Genomic DNA, 19,130 nt, shown 5'->3' with positions numbered 1-19,130 from the left:
GTAAAGTTGAAGCAGTGAGAGAGGGACAGGGATAGTAGAGTGGAGGAAGTTTTCCAGATCCGAGGAGTGCAAGGTAGAGAAGACAGAGAGATGTTCAGAGAGGCAACACAGTGCCACGCAGAGGCAACACAAAGCTTCAGAGGGAGTCTGAGATTCAGCTGGGAAGTCGAATTCCAGAGCCAGAATTCAGGATGTGAGATCAGATGGCTAGAGGAGCGAAGTTCCAGACAACAAGAGATTCCAAGAAGGAGGTGACGCAGACCCCAGAGAGGTTGATGCAAAGGCTGCACAGAGCCAACGTGGGGCCAATCATCCAGAGTCTGGATCAAATTCAAATCAGCAGACAGTGTGAGATTTTTCTCACTATCTCCTTGTCAGTTTTTCTCTGTATCAGATAGCCAGTTTGGGCATCCAACAATTTGTACTCAGATTACTACTGCATAATAATAAAACCCTCAGTTGTTGCACCGGTTTTCCCACATTGGGTTTTTCTGAGGACATTGTCCAAAAACAATTGTGTTGATGTGTGTGTTTATTTCTCTCTAGTGCAGTATTTAGTTTCCATAGTATTTTATTTTTTGTAGACTGTAGTGTATGTATTTTAGTATTTGTCGTAGAAAATTGCAAGTAATTTAACAAGTAGGTGAAATATTATCAGTTTGTTGTAGTAGGAATCGGGTAACCATTTTTTCGCAGGTAACATCATCATGGTCTTTCTTCCACCAAGTGAAGAAATCTTCCCATGAAGTCTTCCAATGGAGGATCTTTGAGTGATCCTCATCAATCAATTTTTGCATGAACCTATTATTATCTACTAGATGATAGATGTACAATGAATTCTTTAATATGTTATTGCCAATTCTTCTTTTCCATCTATAAACTTATAATGCCAACCTTCCTGACCAGGCATCCATATTCACACGGTAGTTTTTCACATGAATCTTATTTTACGAATCGGAGAGATCAAGGATCCAACTTGTTTATTAAGTTACTATTTTCAGGGTCCTTATAGTTCCCTCCTTCCATCATGCTTATCAAAACATATAATCTATCCATCTTCCTTTGATTTTTTCATGATGCACTTGCAAGGTTTATTGACAAAACTATAAAATAAAACATATAATAACTAAAGCATGATGTTAGCTTGTCAATCTAGGGTTTCCATGGAAACTTAGAGAATGTACTCCTAGGGTTTTCAAGTACAAACACTAGATCTTGTGACGAGATGTCATATTCAACTTATCATCCTCATCAATCCATCAAAAAATCAAGAAATAGGGTTTTGATGAGGGAACAAGCAGGTTAAGGTTAGGGCTTCCATATGATTAGGGATTTCCACATACCATCTAGGGTTCATAATCCTAGACATCATCAACTTCTAAAAACAACGAAAACTACAAACCATAGAACCATACAATCAACTAACCCTAAAATATTTCATGTTTAACAAAGAAACATATTGTACATACCTCATGATTATGTACCTTTGTCCTTCATGATCATAGAAGCTGCTATAAGGCCTTCTCCAGGATGCCATGATCTTCTTATCAAAAAGCGGTAAGACATTTATTTTGAGACGTTGACTTGCTTCCTCCAAACAATAGTGTTGACTTTTATGACAACTTCAAGTCTTCAAGGTGATCATCTATCACTACTTCCAGGGAGATACAAGATTGTGGTTTCTTCTTGAGACAAAGATCTAAGATCTTTGCCAAGATTATCTCTCAGCATATCTTCAACAATATATATGCTCTGCTACAAGACTTCAAGATGGATCTTGAAGTGTCCCACCACTGTATATAGGAGATTGTTCCTTCAAAAACTCAGAAACCCATTATTACATAATCACAACTGCTTGTAGCTTCTTCCTCTTTCCACTGTAGGGATATCTGTCCTTAAACGTGACAGGGATAATAGGTTTCAAAGACTTGAGATGACCCTATAAGTAGGGCTTTCCAAGACACAGACTTCGAGTTTTATATATATATATATATATATATATATATATATATATATATATGCTCGAAACAGGTGTCACAAGGTTGGCTTTCTATGTGACTTCTCAAGCTTGAACTTTGTGTATATATGTTATAGGATTGTTGCCTTTTTGACATAATTTCTTGTCCTCTATATCACTATGTATGTATAGAACTACTTGTGTTTCTCCTTTAGATGGATGACAAACTTAATTCGTTCCACAGTTTTCTTAATGCACAGGTCTGTAGAAAAGGTCTCGACCTTTTTTAAGGTGACAATGAATACATTTAAGCCCACGACTGAGGTAGGAGGCTCGACTCCTTCTCCAAATGACTGAAGCTTCTTTACAATAGGAGTCTCGGCTTTCTTTGAATATGATTGTGGATATACTTTATCCAAAACACTTATGCCCAAAACTTTTGATTCCTCCTTTAGGGTGATTGTAGTGAGCTTAAGGATAGATGAAAAGCCTTCTAAACAATTCATTTTTCAATGCACATGTTTAGAATGGGTCTCGGCCCTTTCACAAGATGATTGTGGCTCATGCCCAGGTCTAAGGAGGCTCAACTCCCTCTCTTATAGTGATTGTAGTTACATAGTGAATCTTCCAACCAGCCCTATAAGTCTTACAAACACTTCGCACTAGCTTGCCTTTCTAACTGATCATAAAGGTTATTCCTTGATTACTATGAGAAAAAAGTACCCAGAACATGTGAGATTCAGATCTCTAAGATAGCACCAGATTTTGGACTTGTTTTAGCAATGATTTCAGCCCTTGTAGAATGTGCCCAGGACTTCGATCCTTGGATTGATGGACTTGGCCTTCTTTGGGCTAGAAGATTAGCCTCTCAGTCCCTTAAAACAAAGCTTTTAAACTCTTCAAAACCCTCACTCTACTTTCTCAGGACTTTGGTCTTATCATTGTAATTAGGGCTTGTAAATAGGCCCAGAATTGATATCTTCCTTTTCTAGGAGCTCGGCCCTAGGTACAAGACTTCCTTTGCTCATCTTGTAATCCTTTATGATCTCCTTCTTACCCTTATGTATGTGAACCAAGCTCTGATACCATGTTGAGAAATCTAGGGCAGCATATAGTTAGGGTTTTTGGTTTGATTTCTCTTAAACTTTGACAAGTTCTTGTGATATTTTTTAGTTCTTCTTATCGATTGTTATGTTATTTCATCATCAAGAAAAATACCAAACATAGAAGATCACAAGAGAAACAAGAGGAACACCAGAGATAGGCTCCAAGCCAGGGTAAAACCCCTCAATAGTGGAAAACCCAGAGAACTCCATATAGAATCAATTCAAAGTAGACTTCCAAGACCATAGACCCTAGACCAACACACCAAGACCAGGCCAGCCACCCAACCAAGAGATCTGCTCCTTCAACAAAGTCTGCTATTTTCTTTTTCAAAATTCATACCTGCAGAAACCCTAGTCTTCCATAGAAACCTCGTACGTGTGGACTGATTTAGAGAGAAATTTCAAAACTTGAAAGATTAGCCTGCCTTCTTGCTTATTTGTTCTCTAGTCCTCTTCTAGGACCCTGACACTTCTTTCTTGACCGCAGAACCATTTAAGAGATGTGTTTGTTGTGTGTATCATTGAGGTTGAAGTCCTTTTATACCTTTTGCTGGGGCTAGATTAGGCCTCTCTAGGCTGACTTGATGAGGGCTAGCCGACCTAGTCTTGGTGACATTCTAGACAATGCTTTTACATAGGAAATATTTTTCTCTTGATACATGAGTCCTCAAAAGGTTTTTACATCATGACTTTGACTTGATTCAATACAAAACCCCTAGAGCACACAATGGGTGCTTGATCTGTTGACCATTGACCCAAGTATGAAACTCATGCTTTAATAAGTCAATATCTTTTACAATAAAATTTATTTTCTTAAGTATAACAATAATTACATTGTGTCATGAGACAAATACAATTATGAAGACCGAAACTAGTTACACACTTCAACAAGGGGAAGGCACAGGTAGCAGCTTCAGCAGATTCATAGGTCAGTGAGTTTGCCACCAGGTTCAAGGAGTTCTCGTTGGTGTCTTGTCTTTCTAGCACCATACCCAAGGGTGTGTAGTACGTGAACAGAGGTGCTTCTCATCACATGATGGGATCACGATATTTTTTCACCATCATTTCAGAGGGAGCTCAGAGCTACATGTGAAGCTTGGAAACAATGCTAGATGTGCAGTATAAGGGGTTGGGACTATCAAGTTTCAGCTAGAGTTAAGAGAGCATTTGGAGGTGACAGAGGTATAGTATATTCCAGGGTTGACTAAGAACCTTTTAGCAGTCTCAGCCATGAAAGATAATGGATACGAAGTTTTCTTCTGAGATGGATAGGTAATTGTCAAGCTGACATCTTCTAGTTCAAGTACAAATCAGGTGATTGGGAGGAGAGAAACGAACTTCTACATGCTTAAGGGTCAGTCAGTACGTGCCTTGGTTCATGATAGGCTATAGCAATAGTTTATGGAAGTTATGGCAAAGGAGGATGGGCCACCTGCACCATGGAGCCTTACCTATATTGAGGGAGATGTTCACTAGTCTTCCAGAGTTCAGTGTAGAGGAGTAGGGTGTGTGTAGGGGTTGCACACTTGGCAAGTATGCCAAGATGAACCTTCCTAGTAATGACAAAAGGTCCAAGGGAAAACTGGATATGGTACATTCATGTGTGTTCAGTCTCATGTCAGTTTCATTTTTGAGTGGTTACGGCTATTATGTGACATTCATTGATTATTTCTCCAAGAGGACTTGGATCTACTTCATGAAGGCCAAGGATGAGGATTTCAGTGGGTTTCAGGAGTTTAAGCTCTCATGGAAAACAAAAGAGGGAGGAAGGTCAGAGTTAGGAGGTCAAAGAAATGAGGCGAGCATACTTAGGCTCAAAAGAGCCTGATATCTATGGTCAGCACAAAGAATATTTGGTTTATGCTGCAGTATAGCTATGACAAGCATGTATATGCGTTCTCGCTTACCTTAGAATATTCCAATGAAGTTTTTACTGTTTAACTTTTCTGATCTCTAGCTGCTTAATTAATCATTATCAAAGACTGCAATTAATATGTACAAATTACAAAGAGAAATTAATGAATTTGCACCATCTGTATGCCGATAAAATAGAAAGAAGGTCTCTGAGATTAAAGAGAGAGCAAGCAGGAAACGTTTGAGTGACCTGACAATGGCCGATGTTATGAGTGTAATGTTTAGGTCGACCAGCAGCCTCATTCTGAGCATATAAGTTTCTCACAGCTTCAATCATGTCATTTTTTGAAGGAAGATGTGCCTTTCCAGACAATGTTTTTGCTATCCATCTAGACTGTAATTCACATACTGGCAAAGGTGCAACCTTACACCAAACAAGAGCAGTACCACAAGCTTAGATAACTCCCGCAGATATAAAATCAAATAGTAAATGATCAAATTCAAATTGCATATAGCATAGATATGTTGTATGGTATTATTACTTTCCTATCAGTCAGCAATCAACAGTTTCGACCCCACACAGACACACAAATGCAAACCTGCCATGGCAGACCAACAAATGAAAGTGAAGGAGCTAGGACTGGTGGGAAAACATGCTCATACAATGGCCCCACACAGTTATCATTCATAGTCACAATGCCTTCCGTTTCCAAAAATGGAAAATGATAAGAATACCTACAAACAAAAGGAAAATGATAAGAATACCTACAAACAAAAGGAAATGCCAGAACCAGGTTTGATGCTCTGTGACAGTAAGAGAGGAGAGACCAAGAAGCCTTAACTTGCATGAAACAGATCCAATGCCATCCTTCTGAAAATTAGTCCAAAAGTAATGGCAGAAAAATTCAAGATGTGGATCAAAATATATTACCCAGTGCAGTGAATTATAGTGTCTGCAACTATGGAGTACCCGTCACGAAACATCACAGTTCCATCTTCACATACATATTCTATCTGTTACAACAAAATAAACCATAATACTTTACCGTTGTTTTAAAGTTTTACTTTCTTCTACAGGCATCACATGATCCCCAAAACTTGACAGTCAAAGCCAAACACAGCAGCATTATCAAAAGTATACTATGGCCTAAAAGGTCATTACATACAACTGAATTATTTAGAGATTCTTACCAGAGGATGCAGTGAAATGTTACCAGGACCAGCAAGGTTCTCTCTCATGATGACCTCAGATGTGATTGATCTGTCTGACACGTGCACTTCTTTAGCAACACTTGCCAACTCTCTGGAGATATCTTCACCACTCGCTGAATTTCCAATTACAATCACAACCTGATACCCTAAAGTTCAGTACGACATTTAACAGAAAGCAAAAGATATTACTGTATCTAGTTGCCCCTACTCTGGAGTCTGGTGAAACAAATAAAGCTTTTTATACTCTCAGGAAGTTGATTAAGTTTTTTTTTTTGTGAGTACAGTAGCCTATGTTATGAATATAATATAAATAATAATAACAATCATAATAATGATTAATTAGTGATTAGTATAGAAGAGGTATGTCTTTAAGGATATAAACGTTCATGAAGGGACACTTGTCTAGGTATGTAAGTGGGTCCTCATTTGTAACAATTCCATTATCTCATATCTTCTTAACATTTCTATATAAGTATATTACTTGACCTATAATGGATGTTTACATATTTCAGATCTTCTAAGTATTCTACTGTGTATGCGAACTTTGTTCGTAAATATGTCTCTTCTATACTAATCACTAATTAATCATTATTGATTGTTATATATATATATATATATATATATATATCATAACATTACGAACATTAATAATGATAACTTTCTCAATCTTATATTTCTTACTTTGTGAATCATGATGCAGAGAGAAAGAGAGTATTCATGTGGTCGAATGGCCATATGAGGCAAAAATGTTTATATTGTGTGTGAAACTTTCAATCAACATAAAGAAAAATATTAAAATTGTGTAACAATGAGAACTAAATCATGGTCCTAACTTATTGTTATCCTCTCCACCCAAATTGTGACATGATGCTTCTTGTGAACTATTTGTTGGATATCATGATAATCATGAGATTGCTGACAAAGCCTCAAGTTTCTACAAAATCTGACTTATCCTAAGCACTGTTACCTCTACGAATTGTGTGTTAAAGTGATGAAAGCTCCAAACCACACCGCACAATCCAAGTGGAAACTGGGTAGATCCCCCACTATCACCTCAATGACCTACTTTGCCTCTTTAGATCAACTCTCTTGTGGCTTCGAGGAGGTCTCCCTTACAAGTCACTGGGCTTAAACAATATGTAGTAAGGTGATATCCCAAGTAACCCCAATCACTAAAATGGTTTTTTTTAAATAGAGAGAGTAAATAAGAATGATGGAAGGATACAAAAGCCAATGCCAATATTCAAGGGCAATAAATGAGGTTATGATTTGTTGAGAGATGTATATGATCAGATTGAATCCCTTAATATTGATTGTCAACCCAGGGTTCGTAAACATGAATTGCCTTGCGCTCTCTTTGTTCAGGGCTAGGTCAGAGTTTGATGATTTCCTTTTTACAATTTATGGAGTGATAACTATTTGTAAATCAAATCATCTAGTTGTCAAGAGCAAACCCAACAATCAAATTCAATCTAAAACCTTTACAAATTTCAATATTCAAATCTGTACTCAACTATGTATCTCTAGAAAACAGACTTTTATCCACACCAAACAGTATCAATCAAATCTCTGAATGTTGGTACCAGACTTTCTATGTGAAAAACCACTCAATCATTCCTCAACAAGCATCCTATGATAATAGCAGTTCTTACTCGAAATAATCAAACAACCTGTACTAATAACTACTCAACTGATTAAACTCTTGATTGTAAATAACAATTCATTCCTGAAGCAATTTATAACCATCCAACTTGTAAGCAAATGAGTAGTCTATACTAGCAGCGCTTTGATCAAGCAATCGTTTTGTACTTAATTTTCCCTCATCAAGACTTAGGAGTTAAGTACGAATGTGGAGGATTTACTGTGTCTTACTCTATCACTTACTTACTTATTGTCCCATCTTCAAATCAACTATTTACAGGATTTGATTAATGAAAACAATCTTAACGCTGACTCTGCTTAACACCTGGCTATGTAATCATACAAATTCAAGGAACTATACTTAAATATGTTATGGGATCACACCAATCTTGACTTATGAATATCCTTACTCACAACCAACATGCTGCTACAAATTTAAGCAATGATTTAACTACACAGTGGATAATCGGAACCTTATGAACCAAGAAAAGGTCAACCATTCAATGAGACTAATTATTGCACAAAACAGAGCAGAGCACTTGTTTCAATCGGCTAATGAAATTGGCAATTGCATGAACAGGGGGGGTAAACTAAAGATTTGATCTTCAATAGCTGATCACACACAAATTGTTCCTGCGATGTTTTGTTACCAACCCACAACACATTGACCCGATAGTTTGTTGAATGAACTGAAATGAGACGAATTCCAATCAATCATCTATGCAAATAATGTGACTTCCTACCTTGGTCATTAATTCAATTCATAACATCTTGAACAATCAATGCAACATTCGCCTATTTTGGGCTGCCTACTCCGTGCTACAGTTCAGTCAAGGGATTGATTCGAGTCGGTCTTCCCAGAGAAACAGAGATAATTTTGGTGAATAAACCAAGCCTGTCTTTAATCAATTGTTAAGGAGTTTAAAGACTCATGCCGGCGTTGTCCACAGGTACTGATTCCATCTACTCAGCAAGCGATCATACGATGTGTCTAAGATGAGAGCAAGTCAAGGTAACGGTACAGCTCAGGTTTGGGAAGCACACTAAGTTCACGCCAAAATCTAATTGCCACTATGTCAATAATGAGAGCCTCGAAATCATTTACACACCTGTATGCACTAATCAACCAAACAAAGCAACGCAATTAAACTGACTGATAATGGAAAAGGAAACTAACTGCACTAATTTCATAGTGACACTGTCAATGAAAATACAAAGCTAACCCAGATGGGTGGGCCCAACCACACCTGGGGGCTTTTGAACTTACAGTAATGAAACGGTTGCAATCACAGTTAAAACATGAGCATTAGCTTCCCATTCAACACATTCAACTGGAATTCAGAGCAAGAGTGTCATAACAAACTTCTATTAGAACTTAAGTCATGGTTACACAGCAAATATTTCAAAGGTTCAGCATGCCCCTGACATATTACATCCCCGCCTTTTATAGGCATTTGATTACAGTTAGACTCTAAACTTAAAAATAGCAATTCATAATAGTTGAACAATATTATTCCTTCAAAACAAGTTGGTTTGAACTGCTGGCTCGAATTGATGAACAACCTCGTAACCAAACCCCAACTTAGTGTATGTTGTATCTAAAGGAAGGAGAGTGAAGATTTTGAGATCGGATGCGTTCTTCTCATGGTTGGCTCGATCTTCCCATCCAGTAGTGCGTGATTCCTTGCCCATTGCGTTGTTTGAGTACCAATCCGCATGTGGACTTTGAGTACTGAAATAGAGAGTCATGGTTCCTCAACCGCTTCTTCTGGTATAGTCCTGCACATTTTGCTAAGAAGTCTACACTTGATTACAAGAATGAGTTAATTTAAGAATATGCTACTTATATCCACTTAAATCTACCAACAAACAGTCAAATGCAATCAAAAGAAGATTTACCTCGAATGGGGATTGGGACTAGATTAGGATAGTAAACTTAGCAAAAAGTAGGTTCCATAGTGGCCAAAAGAGGTCAAAATGGGGATTGAACTGATAGTGATAGGGACAAAATAGGGGATCAACATCCTCCCACACTTAACCTGATGCATGCCCTCATGCATCCGACAAAAAGGAGACTGCCAGCTGAAGGAGACTATTGTCAAAGACTAGCAGTCTTGATTAAGACTTCGATCCCCCACCCAATAGGTGGCGAGCACTTTTGGAATTGCAATGCTAGGCCCTTAGTACTCAATCCTTTCACAGGCTTGTTGTGGGCCACCTTCCAACGTAGAAGGCGCTTGTTCTTTCGTACCAGAGCATCTGTAATATTCCTAATTAGCCATGGCTAATTGGAATATTCAATTTTGCTCAATTTTGCCTTCTATAGTTATTTATAAATAAAAAGGTGAGGAAAGGGGGACATAACTCACTTTTTGAATAAAGTCACTCCCTAGTAGCACAACGTTGTAACTTAAAAGGGGATCCAAGGGGGCCAAAGGACCATGTAGAGAAGGGTGCCCACGTAGACACTTGGAGGGACTATGCAGATGGAGAAGGAGCACGTGGTAAGAGAAAGGCTACATTGGAGGAGGTGGGCCTTAGGGTTTTGAGAGAGGCCAACGCTATAAAGGAGAGAGGAGCCTCCTCATTTGGGCATTGGATTATGTTGCATTTGAGCTAGTCACTTCGACTTAGAGCACGCTGGCTGTTTAGCCTGTCTGCAGCACTGTTTAGTGCATCGAGTGTCTCCGTTCGGAGATCTCACCCTTAGCCCCGGGGGACTTCGAGTGCCTGCTCGGGCAAGGTAGTTTCATCAGTATTTTGCAGGAGGAGCGATCTCTGGAGTTGAGGAGGAACTGAGCATTTTGATGACTGCGCAGTCTTGAGAGGGGAGGACGCAGTCTCTTTTGGTAGGAGCTCCGGATTGGGTTTATGTGGAGGATTTGAGCTTGGAGATTGAGCAAGGGATCAGCCCTTGCATATTGGAGGATTTTGGCAGAGTCTCGGGTAGAGTTTTGGAGGATTCTCTTCAGGGGCAGCGCAGAGCCTTGAGGGATAGCGTAGATCCTCAAGGGGGTGATTTTCGGGGGTCAGCTATTTTAGAAAAGCTTTCTAGGCTTTTCTGGGTTTATTGAGCAGAGGTTGATTCCAGAGTTTCAGCATTTTCTGAGGAGGGGAACAGCCCCAAATTCTCACTTGTTTCCAACATCAACAACAGCTCAACAGTGTTTCGGCAGCTGGGACGCAGTTCAGAGAGAGGCCATTTCCTTACCATTCTAAGTGTATTTCTTCCCTTGCCTTGTGCAAGTCAAGGTGCTATCTTTCTGATCACCTCTTGTACTCTTTCCATTACTCAGTATAATAAAATGGCTTAGCATTTCTCTCTGCATTTCTCGAGTATCTGCTTATATTCCATGTATACATTATTGTATGTTGCACTACTGTTATTTTTATCTCTTTGAGATCCCCAGCTACTATACCACTTGTGTGTTTTTCTCCTATACTCTTAGACAGAGTCTGGAAAGGGCTAGGTAGCCTCCAGATCTCATCCTCTTTTCAGAGGCAACATATCTGGTAAACACCCTCCCAATCCATCTCTGGTTGGAGTTTGCTTGTGTTTGAGGGATACCCCTGATAAGGGATATTACAGTGGTATCAGAGCATAGATTTAGCTCAGCCTGTGGAGCTAGCAGTGTATGACACTGAGGGAGAAGCCCTACATCTGTTACAGAGGTAGGAAATACAGAGATATTGAGCGTAGGTTGGAGAATACCTACGAAGAGGGAGACTGTGTTCAGGTCGTGGACATAGAACAGGAGGAGCCTATGGTGAACACAGAACAGGAGGAACCTATGGTGGACGCAGAGCAGGAGGATCCGATGGTAGATGAGGACGGGAAGAGATTTGCGGACATGCTCCTCAAATCAGTGCAGGATCTATCAAGGTAGATCAAGGTGATGGGGCAGAGATTCACGGCGGTGGAGGCTAGACAGCGTGAGAACCCAGGGGTTTTCCAGGTTGGTGAGGGATTAGGTACATCCGACCATTTGCCAGAGCAGGGTGCCACTCAGCATGATACTACTCAGCAGATGGCCTCACATGCCCCTACACGCTCTACCATGCCCACTTTCCTAGGAGCAGACATGGGGACCGAAGCCCAGCAAGAGGCAGAGCCCGGTCATATGGGCGATTATTTTGCAGAGTACGAGGCCTATGGGCAGGAGTTTAGGGATGCTCTCTCATTCAGAGACTTTGTTCAGCTCCAGCGGGATAGTAGACCCCGCGACCATCACAGAGGATACCGGCATTATCATGATGGAGACACCCACCGCACAGCTAGTAGATTCCACTTGCCTACGTTTGATGGCTCATCAAACAGTTCGGCAAAGTCTTGGGTGGAGAAGCTGGACATCTATTTCTAGCTTAACTAGATGTCGGAGACAGAGGCCATCAAGGTGGCGACATTACATTTGGATGGTGAGGCCCAGGACTGGTGGTTCCATGGGATGGTTACACTCGGACACTCCACAATGACGACATATGCTGAGTTCACCAGGAGATTGATAGAGAGGTTTGACCGCGAGGATCTGGAATAGCACTTTTTGAGCTAACGAGGCTCAAACAGACCGGGAACCCAGAGACCTACATTGCAGACTTCTTGAGGGTTTCAGTGATGGTGCCAGATCTTTCCGCGGCATGGAGGATTTATATGTCTGTTGAGGGGTTAGCAGAGCCACTTCGGGGTCTAGTCAGATCCACTAGACCAGCCACACTCCAGGATGCTATTAGCAGGACCCGAGACTTACAGGATGCCTTACCCAGGACCCGGACATCTCATGCCAAGAGACAGGCTTTCTAGCCTAAGGGGAAGGATGTGAGGATTCCACCTCCAAAGGGGAATCCAAGACAAGCACAGATTAATGATGATGCCAGGAGGGAGCTAAAGAAGAAGTGGTTGTGCTTTACCTGTCAAGAGCTGTGGGCACCGGGACATAGATGTGCTGCTGGCAAAGCACATTTTATTGAGGTCTTCTCCGAGATCAGCAGGGAAGAGGATGAGGAGGATGATGTGGAGGCAGGAGATAGTCATGCCGCGCAGGATCCTTTGCCACCTCCACCACTAGCAGTAGGTGGTGCAGCTTTTGCACCTACCAAAGGGGCCCTTGCAGCGTTGCGAGGAGTTCCCAAGTATTTGACACTGCGTGTACGGGGGACAGTACGTGGCTAGCGAGTATCAGTTCTGGTTGACAGTGGGGCAACCCACAACTTCATCGATGCGCAGATGGTTGAGCAGAGAGGTATACAGACAGAGAGTTGCGATGGCTTTTCAGTTTGGTCCCAGGAGATCAGACCATGGTGTGTGCTCGTTATGTCCCAGAGTTATCAGTGACAATAGGCACCTACACACTGACTGACCACTTTTTTGTGGTCGATATTCCGAACACCAACATGATACTAGGTGTTCAGTGGCTTATTACTCTAGGGAAGGTCACAACAGATTGGAAGGACCTAGAGATGGAGTGGGATGATGAGAAGACAGGGAGGCATGAGAAGATACGGGGACAACACACATATCCACCTCAGACTGTTTCGGCTCATCGAATGGAGGGAGTATTCTGGAAGGGAGACGTAGAGTAGGCAGTGGAGATGCGTGCATCAGAGGCAGGGACTACAGGGCAGACGATCCGCCCAGAAATATAGTCCATCCTTGACCAGTATGCCACAGTGTTTGGGGAGATTCCGCCGGGATAGCCACTGGACCGGGGGTTTGAGCACACCATTAAGCTTGAGCAGGGCATACAGGCAGTGATTACTACCCCCTATAGGCATCCCAAGGCCTATCGGGATGAGATTGAGCGGGCCATTTAGGAGTTGCTGGCTCTTGGGCACATTCGGGCGAGCACGAGTCCTTTTGCTTCTTCCGTGGTGTTGGTGAAGAAGAAGGACAGCACATTGAGGATGTGCATTGACTACAGGGCCCTGAACAAGAAGACCCTGAAGAACAGGTACCCCATACCCTGGATCAATGAGTTAATGGATGAGTTGAGAGGAGCACGGTTCTTCTCAAAGATTGATCTGAGATCTGGGTACCATCAGATTCGCGTGAGGAAGCAGGACATTCCCAAGACCGCCTTCAGGTGTCACTATGGGCACTTTGAGTTTTTGGTGATGTCCTTCGGGCTAACCAATGCCCCAGCTACATTCCAGTCCTGCATGAATCACATCTTCTGCAGTCACTTAAGGAAGTTTGTGTTGGTGTTCTTTGATGATATTCTCATTTACAGCAAGACTTGGGAGGAGCATCTCCAGCACATTAAGAAAGTGTTGTGCATCTTGGAAGAGCAACAGTTCTATGCTAAGCTCTCCAAGTGTGAGTTTGGGTTGACGGAGATGTTGTACATGGGACACATCATAGGGGTGGACGGAGTGAGAGTCCACGAGGAGAAGATCAGGGCTATCAGAGATTGGTCGGAGCCAAGGAACGTGACAGAACTTTGGGGATTCATTGGCATTTGTACTTATTACCGGAAGTTTGTCAAGAGTTTCTCACAACTTGCTGCACCCCTGACAGATCTGACAAGGAAGGGGGCATTCAGTTGGTCGGATACAACGCAACAAGCCTTTGACAGGCTCAAGGAGGTTCTGAGCAGCTGCCCAGTGCTTGCATTGCTGGATTTTTCGCAGCCATTTGTTTTGGAGTGTGATGCGTCAAGAGAGGGGATTGGCACAGTGTTGATGCAAGGAGGTCACCCTATAGCCTTTGAGAACCAGAAGCTCCTTCCGCATGAGAGGTTGTATTCTATATACGACAAGGAGATGCTGGCCATCATGCATGCATTGGCCAAATTCCGACAGTATTTAGTGGGTAACAGGTTCAGGGTGATGACTGATCACAACAACCTCAAGTTCTTTTTGGAGCAGAAACAGCTACAGAAGAGGCAACAGAAGTGGATCAGTAAGATCCAAGTGTATGACTTTGACATTGAGTATGTCAAGGGTAAGAACAACGTGGTAGCAGATGCCCTTTCACGTAGACCAGCCACGTTGTCTCTTATGAGCTTGGACACAGACTGGAGGGCTCAACTCTTAGTAGAGTACTCCAAGGACAGATTTGCATGTGAGGTTTTGGATGGGCAAGTGGTAGATGACAGGTACAGGGTAGTCGATGAGATCATCTACTATAGGGACCGGATCTTCTTGACTAAGGGATCTCAGCTCAAGAAGAAGATACTTTAGGCATCACATGATTCACCATTGGTCGACCAATAGGGGTTTACCAAAACCTACAGGGCCATTAGAGAGAGGTTCTCATGGAAGGGCCTCAAGGAGGACGTACTCCAGTATATCCGGGAGTGCAATATTTGCCAGAGGAACAGGGTGGAGATGAGCCATCCCACTGGATTATTGCAGCCTCTTCCCATTTCGGAGGGGAAATGGGAGTGTATTTTGATGGACTTCATCACAAGGTTGCCCATGGTGCAGGGCAAGGATTGTATCTTTGTCGTCGTTGATCGACTGACAAAGTACGCACACTTTTTTGCCATATCCGCACACTACACAGCAGCGCAGGTGGCCGAGTTGTTCTTCAGAGAGGTCTTCAGGCTACATGGTCTTCCTAAGACCATCATTAGTGACAGGGACAGCCGTTTCATGGGCGGGTTTTGGCAGGAGCTTTTCCAGTTGGTGGGGACAGAGTTGACACCGAGTACCAGTTATCACCCACAGACGGACGGGCAGACAGAGATAGTTAACAAGTGGCTGGAGGGCTACTTGCGTAACTATGTCAGTGGGCAGCAGCGAGCATGGCTGAAGTGGCTGCATCTGGGGGAGTACTACTACAACACTACACATCACATGTCCATTGGTATGTCACCATTCTATGCTTTGTATGGATATCATCCTTTATCTTTTGCTGACGTGATGTTTGGTGCTAGCAAGGCTCCGAGAGCCAAGATTTGGATCCAAGAGAGTCAGGATATTCTCCGAGCTCTCAAGGATAATATGGCTACAGCGCAGAACCAGCAGAAGCTGCATGCTGACAGGGGTCAGGTGGAGAAACAGTTTGAGGTAGGGGACTTGGTCTACCTACAATTACAGCCATACCAACAGTCATCACTGAAGCAGAAGGGAGCTAAGAAGCTCAAGCCCTGCTTTTATGGGCCATACAGGGTGATACACAAGATTGGACAGGTTGCGTATGAATTGGAGCTGCCCCAAGACAGCAAGATTCATAACGTTTTTCATGTATCATGCTTGAAGAAGGCATTGGGGCAGCAGGTGACAGCTATAGATGAGCTACCACCCACGGATGATGAGGGGCATTTGGTGTTGCAGCCAGAGGCTATTATTGATACCAGGGAGAGGCAGCTGCGGGGCAGGACGGTCCGGGAATTCTTGGTGAGATGGAAGAATTTACGAATGAGGATGCCACTTGGGAGAGAGAAAATTTTGCAGCATCCATCACTTCAGTTGCTTGAGGACAAGCAACATTTTGCCGGGGGAGACTGTAATATTCCTAATTAGCCATGGCTAATTGAAATATTCGATTTTGCTCAATTTTGCCTTCTATAGTTATTTATAAATAAAAAGGTGAGGAAAGGGGGACATAACTCACTTTTTAAATAAAGTCACTCCCTAGTAGCACAATGTTGTAACTTAAAAGGGGAGCCAAGGGGGCCAAAGGACCACGTAGAGAAGGGGGCCCACGTAGACACTTGGAGGGACTGCGCAGATGGAGAAGGAGCACGTGGCAAGAGAAAGGCTACATTGGAGGAGGTGGGCCTTAGGGTTTTGAGAGAGGCAAACGCTATAAAGGAGAGAGGAGCCTCCTCATTTGGGCATCGAATTATGTTGCATTTGAGCTAGTCACTTCGACTTAGAGCACGCTGGCTGTTTAGCCTGTCTGCAACACTGTTTAGGGCATCGAGTGTCTCCGTTCGGAGATCTCACCCTTAGCCCCGGGGGACTTCAAGTGCCTGCTCAGGCAAGGTAGTTTCATCAGTATTTTGCAGGAGGAGCGATCTCTGGAGTTGAGGAGGAATTGAGCATTTTGATGACTGCGCAGTCTTGAGAGGGGAGGACGCAGTCTCTTTTGGTAGGAGCTCCAGATTGGGTTTATGTGGAGGATTTGAGCTTGGAGATTGAGCAAGGGATCAACCCTTGCATATTGGAGGATTTTGGCAGAGTCTCAGGTAGAGTTTTGGAGGATTCTCTTCAGGGGCAGCGCAGAGCCTTGAGGGATAACGTAGATCCTCAAGGGGTGATTTTCGAGGGTCAGCTATTTTAGAAAAGCTTTCTGGGCTTTTTTGGGTTTATTGAGCAGAGGATGATTCCAAAGTTTCAGCATTTTCCGAGGAGGGGAACAGCCCCAAATCCTCACTTGTTTCCAGCAGCAGCAGCAACTCAGCAGTTCTCCGGCAGCTGGGACGTAGTTCAGAGAGAGGCCATTTCCTTACCATTCTCAGTGTATTTCTTCACTTGCCTTGTGCAAGTCGAGGTGCTATCTTTCTAATCACCTCTTGTACTCTTTCCATTACTCAGTATAATAAAATGGCTTAGCATTTCTCTCTACATTTCTCGAGTATCTGCTTATATTCCATGTATACATTACTGTATGTTGCACTACTGTTATTTTTATCTCTTTGAGCTCCCCGGCTACTATACCACTTGTGTGTTTTTCTCCTATACTCTTAGACAGAGTCTGGAAAGGGCCAGGTAGCCTCCGAATCTCGTCCTCTTTTAAGAAGCGACATATCTGGTAAACGCCCTCCCAGTCCATCTCTGGTTGGAGTTTGCTTGTGTTTGAGGGATACCCCTAATAAGGGATATTACAACATCATTCTGAACATACAGCTTCATATTGGAATCCCTGACTTGTTGATTTACGTCCTTTACAAAATGAAACAGGACCTTATATTTGTTTGCATATTCTCTAAGCTTGGTAATTGTTTTCCGCATCTTCACAAGCCGAATTTTTAAATTCTCCTTAGCATCCGGTGTAGGGCTTCTAGTTGGGGTCATTGATTGCTACAAGACACTCCCCCTCGGCGATTTTCCTCTATGCCCCTTAGAAGATGATGGATGTCGAGTGCTCTTTGTAGCATTCCTGCTTGTTGTTGGTTCAGTAGGGGACAAGGCTTCCATATCCCATGTAATATCCACCGGGATTTGGGGTTTAGTCGTGGCAGTGGGATCCTCTGTTATGGGCATTTGAGACTGCGGAAGACTGGTCTCGTGGGAGGACGAAACAGGGATATGGACAATGTTGGGTCCTTCAACAGTGTTCTGCGGGGAAAAGGCCATACTGCGGGTCCGCCTGCGACCTTGAGCCGAAGTTTCAACCATAGGAATTGGGAAAGTTTTGGAGCAACGGGATTTCCGACATTTAGCTTTAGGAGCAGTCCTTTCAGGGTTGAGGGGTGGATCCGCTGGAGACTCTGAGGCGTCACTTTCTGTCATGAGACTGAGATTAGGTCGGGTAGGTTTTTTCTGGTCATACTTCCTTTTTTGTAGTGAGCTGATGGGACTTTCCACCAGAGCTCTTCGATTGCTATCCTTCGAGCTACCTATGGCTGTAGGAGGAGGTGCGAACACCGGAGTAGGGGAATGGGTAGGCTCAGATTCGAATGGGGGAATTGCTTCTTCGTTTTTCAAGGATCAGCCTATTGCACGCTATCTGCCTTTAGGTTGTGTTTCTTGTCCAGGAAATGCCTCTATGAGGAAATGTTCCCATGACCATTTCCGTTTCTTCAGCTCAGCAACCAATAAGATCTTGATCAAACTGTGATGATATAATGCAGTTTCGAACTTTTTGCTATGAGACTGAATTCTCTTTGCCATTTTATGCAAGCTTAACCTTAGGAAATAAGGGATATTGAGGTGCCTACCTTCTGTAAAATGGACCATGAGCCGAATATGATAGAGAAAAACAACAACGAACCTCCCTTCACAGGTCACAAAGCGCTGCAGCATTGTCAAGAGTGGGTACCATTGCTCCTCAATACAACTACGAAGTACTCCCTTTGTCCAACTAATGGATCTGTAGGCTGGTTTCAGGAACATGGTGCAATTTGGTACCTCTAATTGGCCACCTTTGAAAAATTTCTCGCCATCAGTTGGTAGTCCAATTTCCCTACTCACTGACTCATTGGTGATCCTGAAGCTGAGGTTGCCAACTTGGGCGTTTTCACCATCGAAGCTCCGAGCAAATGCGAGTGCCAACTGAACGTTATATCCTTGGAATTTCTGGAGAAAAGGCATCGAGCCTTTCTCTTCCAAACTCACCTTACATCCTTCATACTCTGCGCTGTACGAGAACTGAACGAAGGTAGGTTCATGTCTATCCGCTCCCATGGCACCTATGGATTAGCTGCAATCGCCTGCACTGCCTGTCTCTGGTTAATTATCCGCCCAAGTCTACA

The 19,130-nt window shown here is 42.8% G+C and overlaps 1 protein-coding gene across 3 annotated transcripts in view; it reads right to left on the bottom strand.

Annotated features, from left to right (window-relative positions):
• LOC149224983 (flavin-containing monooxygenase FMO GS-OX-like 4) overlaps positions 1-19,130 on the bottom strand; it is a 320,681-nt gene that overhangs the window by 115,414 nt on the left and 186,137 nt on the right. For 2 of the 3 annotated variants that reach the window (XM_089386380.1, XM_089386381.1), the window contains exons 3-6: positions 6,109-6,267; positions 5,849-5,931; positions 5,517-5,652; positions 5,168-5,341 (exon numbers count right to left, since the gene is read on the bottom strand). In XM_089386380.1, the coding sequence (XP_089242506.1) occupies positions 5,168-5,341; positions 5,517-5,652; positions 5,849-5,931; positions 6,109-6,267 (552 nt within the window). The remainder of the gene's footprint in view (positions 1-5,167; positions 5,342-5,516; positions 5,653-5,848; positions 5,932-6,108; positions 6,268-19,130) is intronic. The other variant, XM_089386382.1, reaches the window with a different exon arrangement.

Source organism: Pinus tabuliformis, chromosome Q (genome assembly GCF_031772625.1).
Source record: "Pinus tabuliformis cultivar Carrire ecotype Pingquan chromosome Q, CPIR1, whole genome shotgun sequence".
Classification (NCBI taxonomy): Eukaryota; Viridiplantae; Streptophyta; class Pinopsida; order Pinales; family Pinaceae; genus Pinus; species Pinus tabuliformis.
Note: the sequence above shows the minus strand (reverse complement) of the source record. Positions and strands in the feature narration are given on the sequence as shown.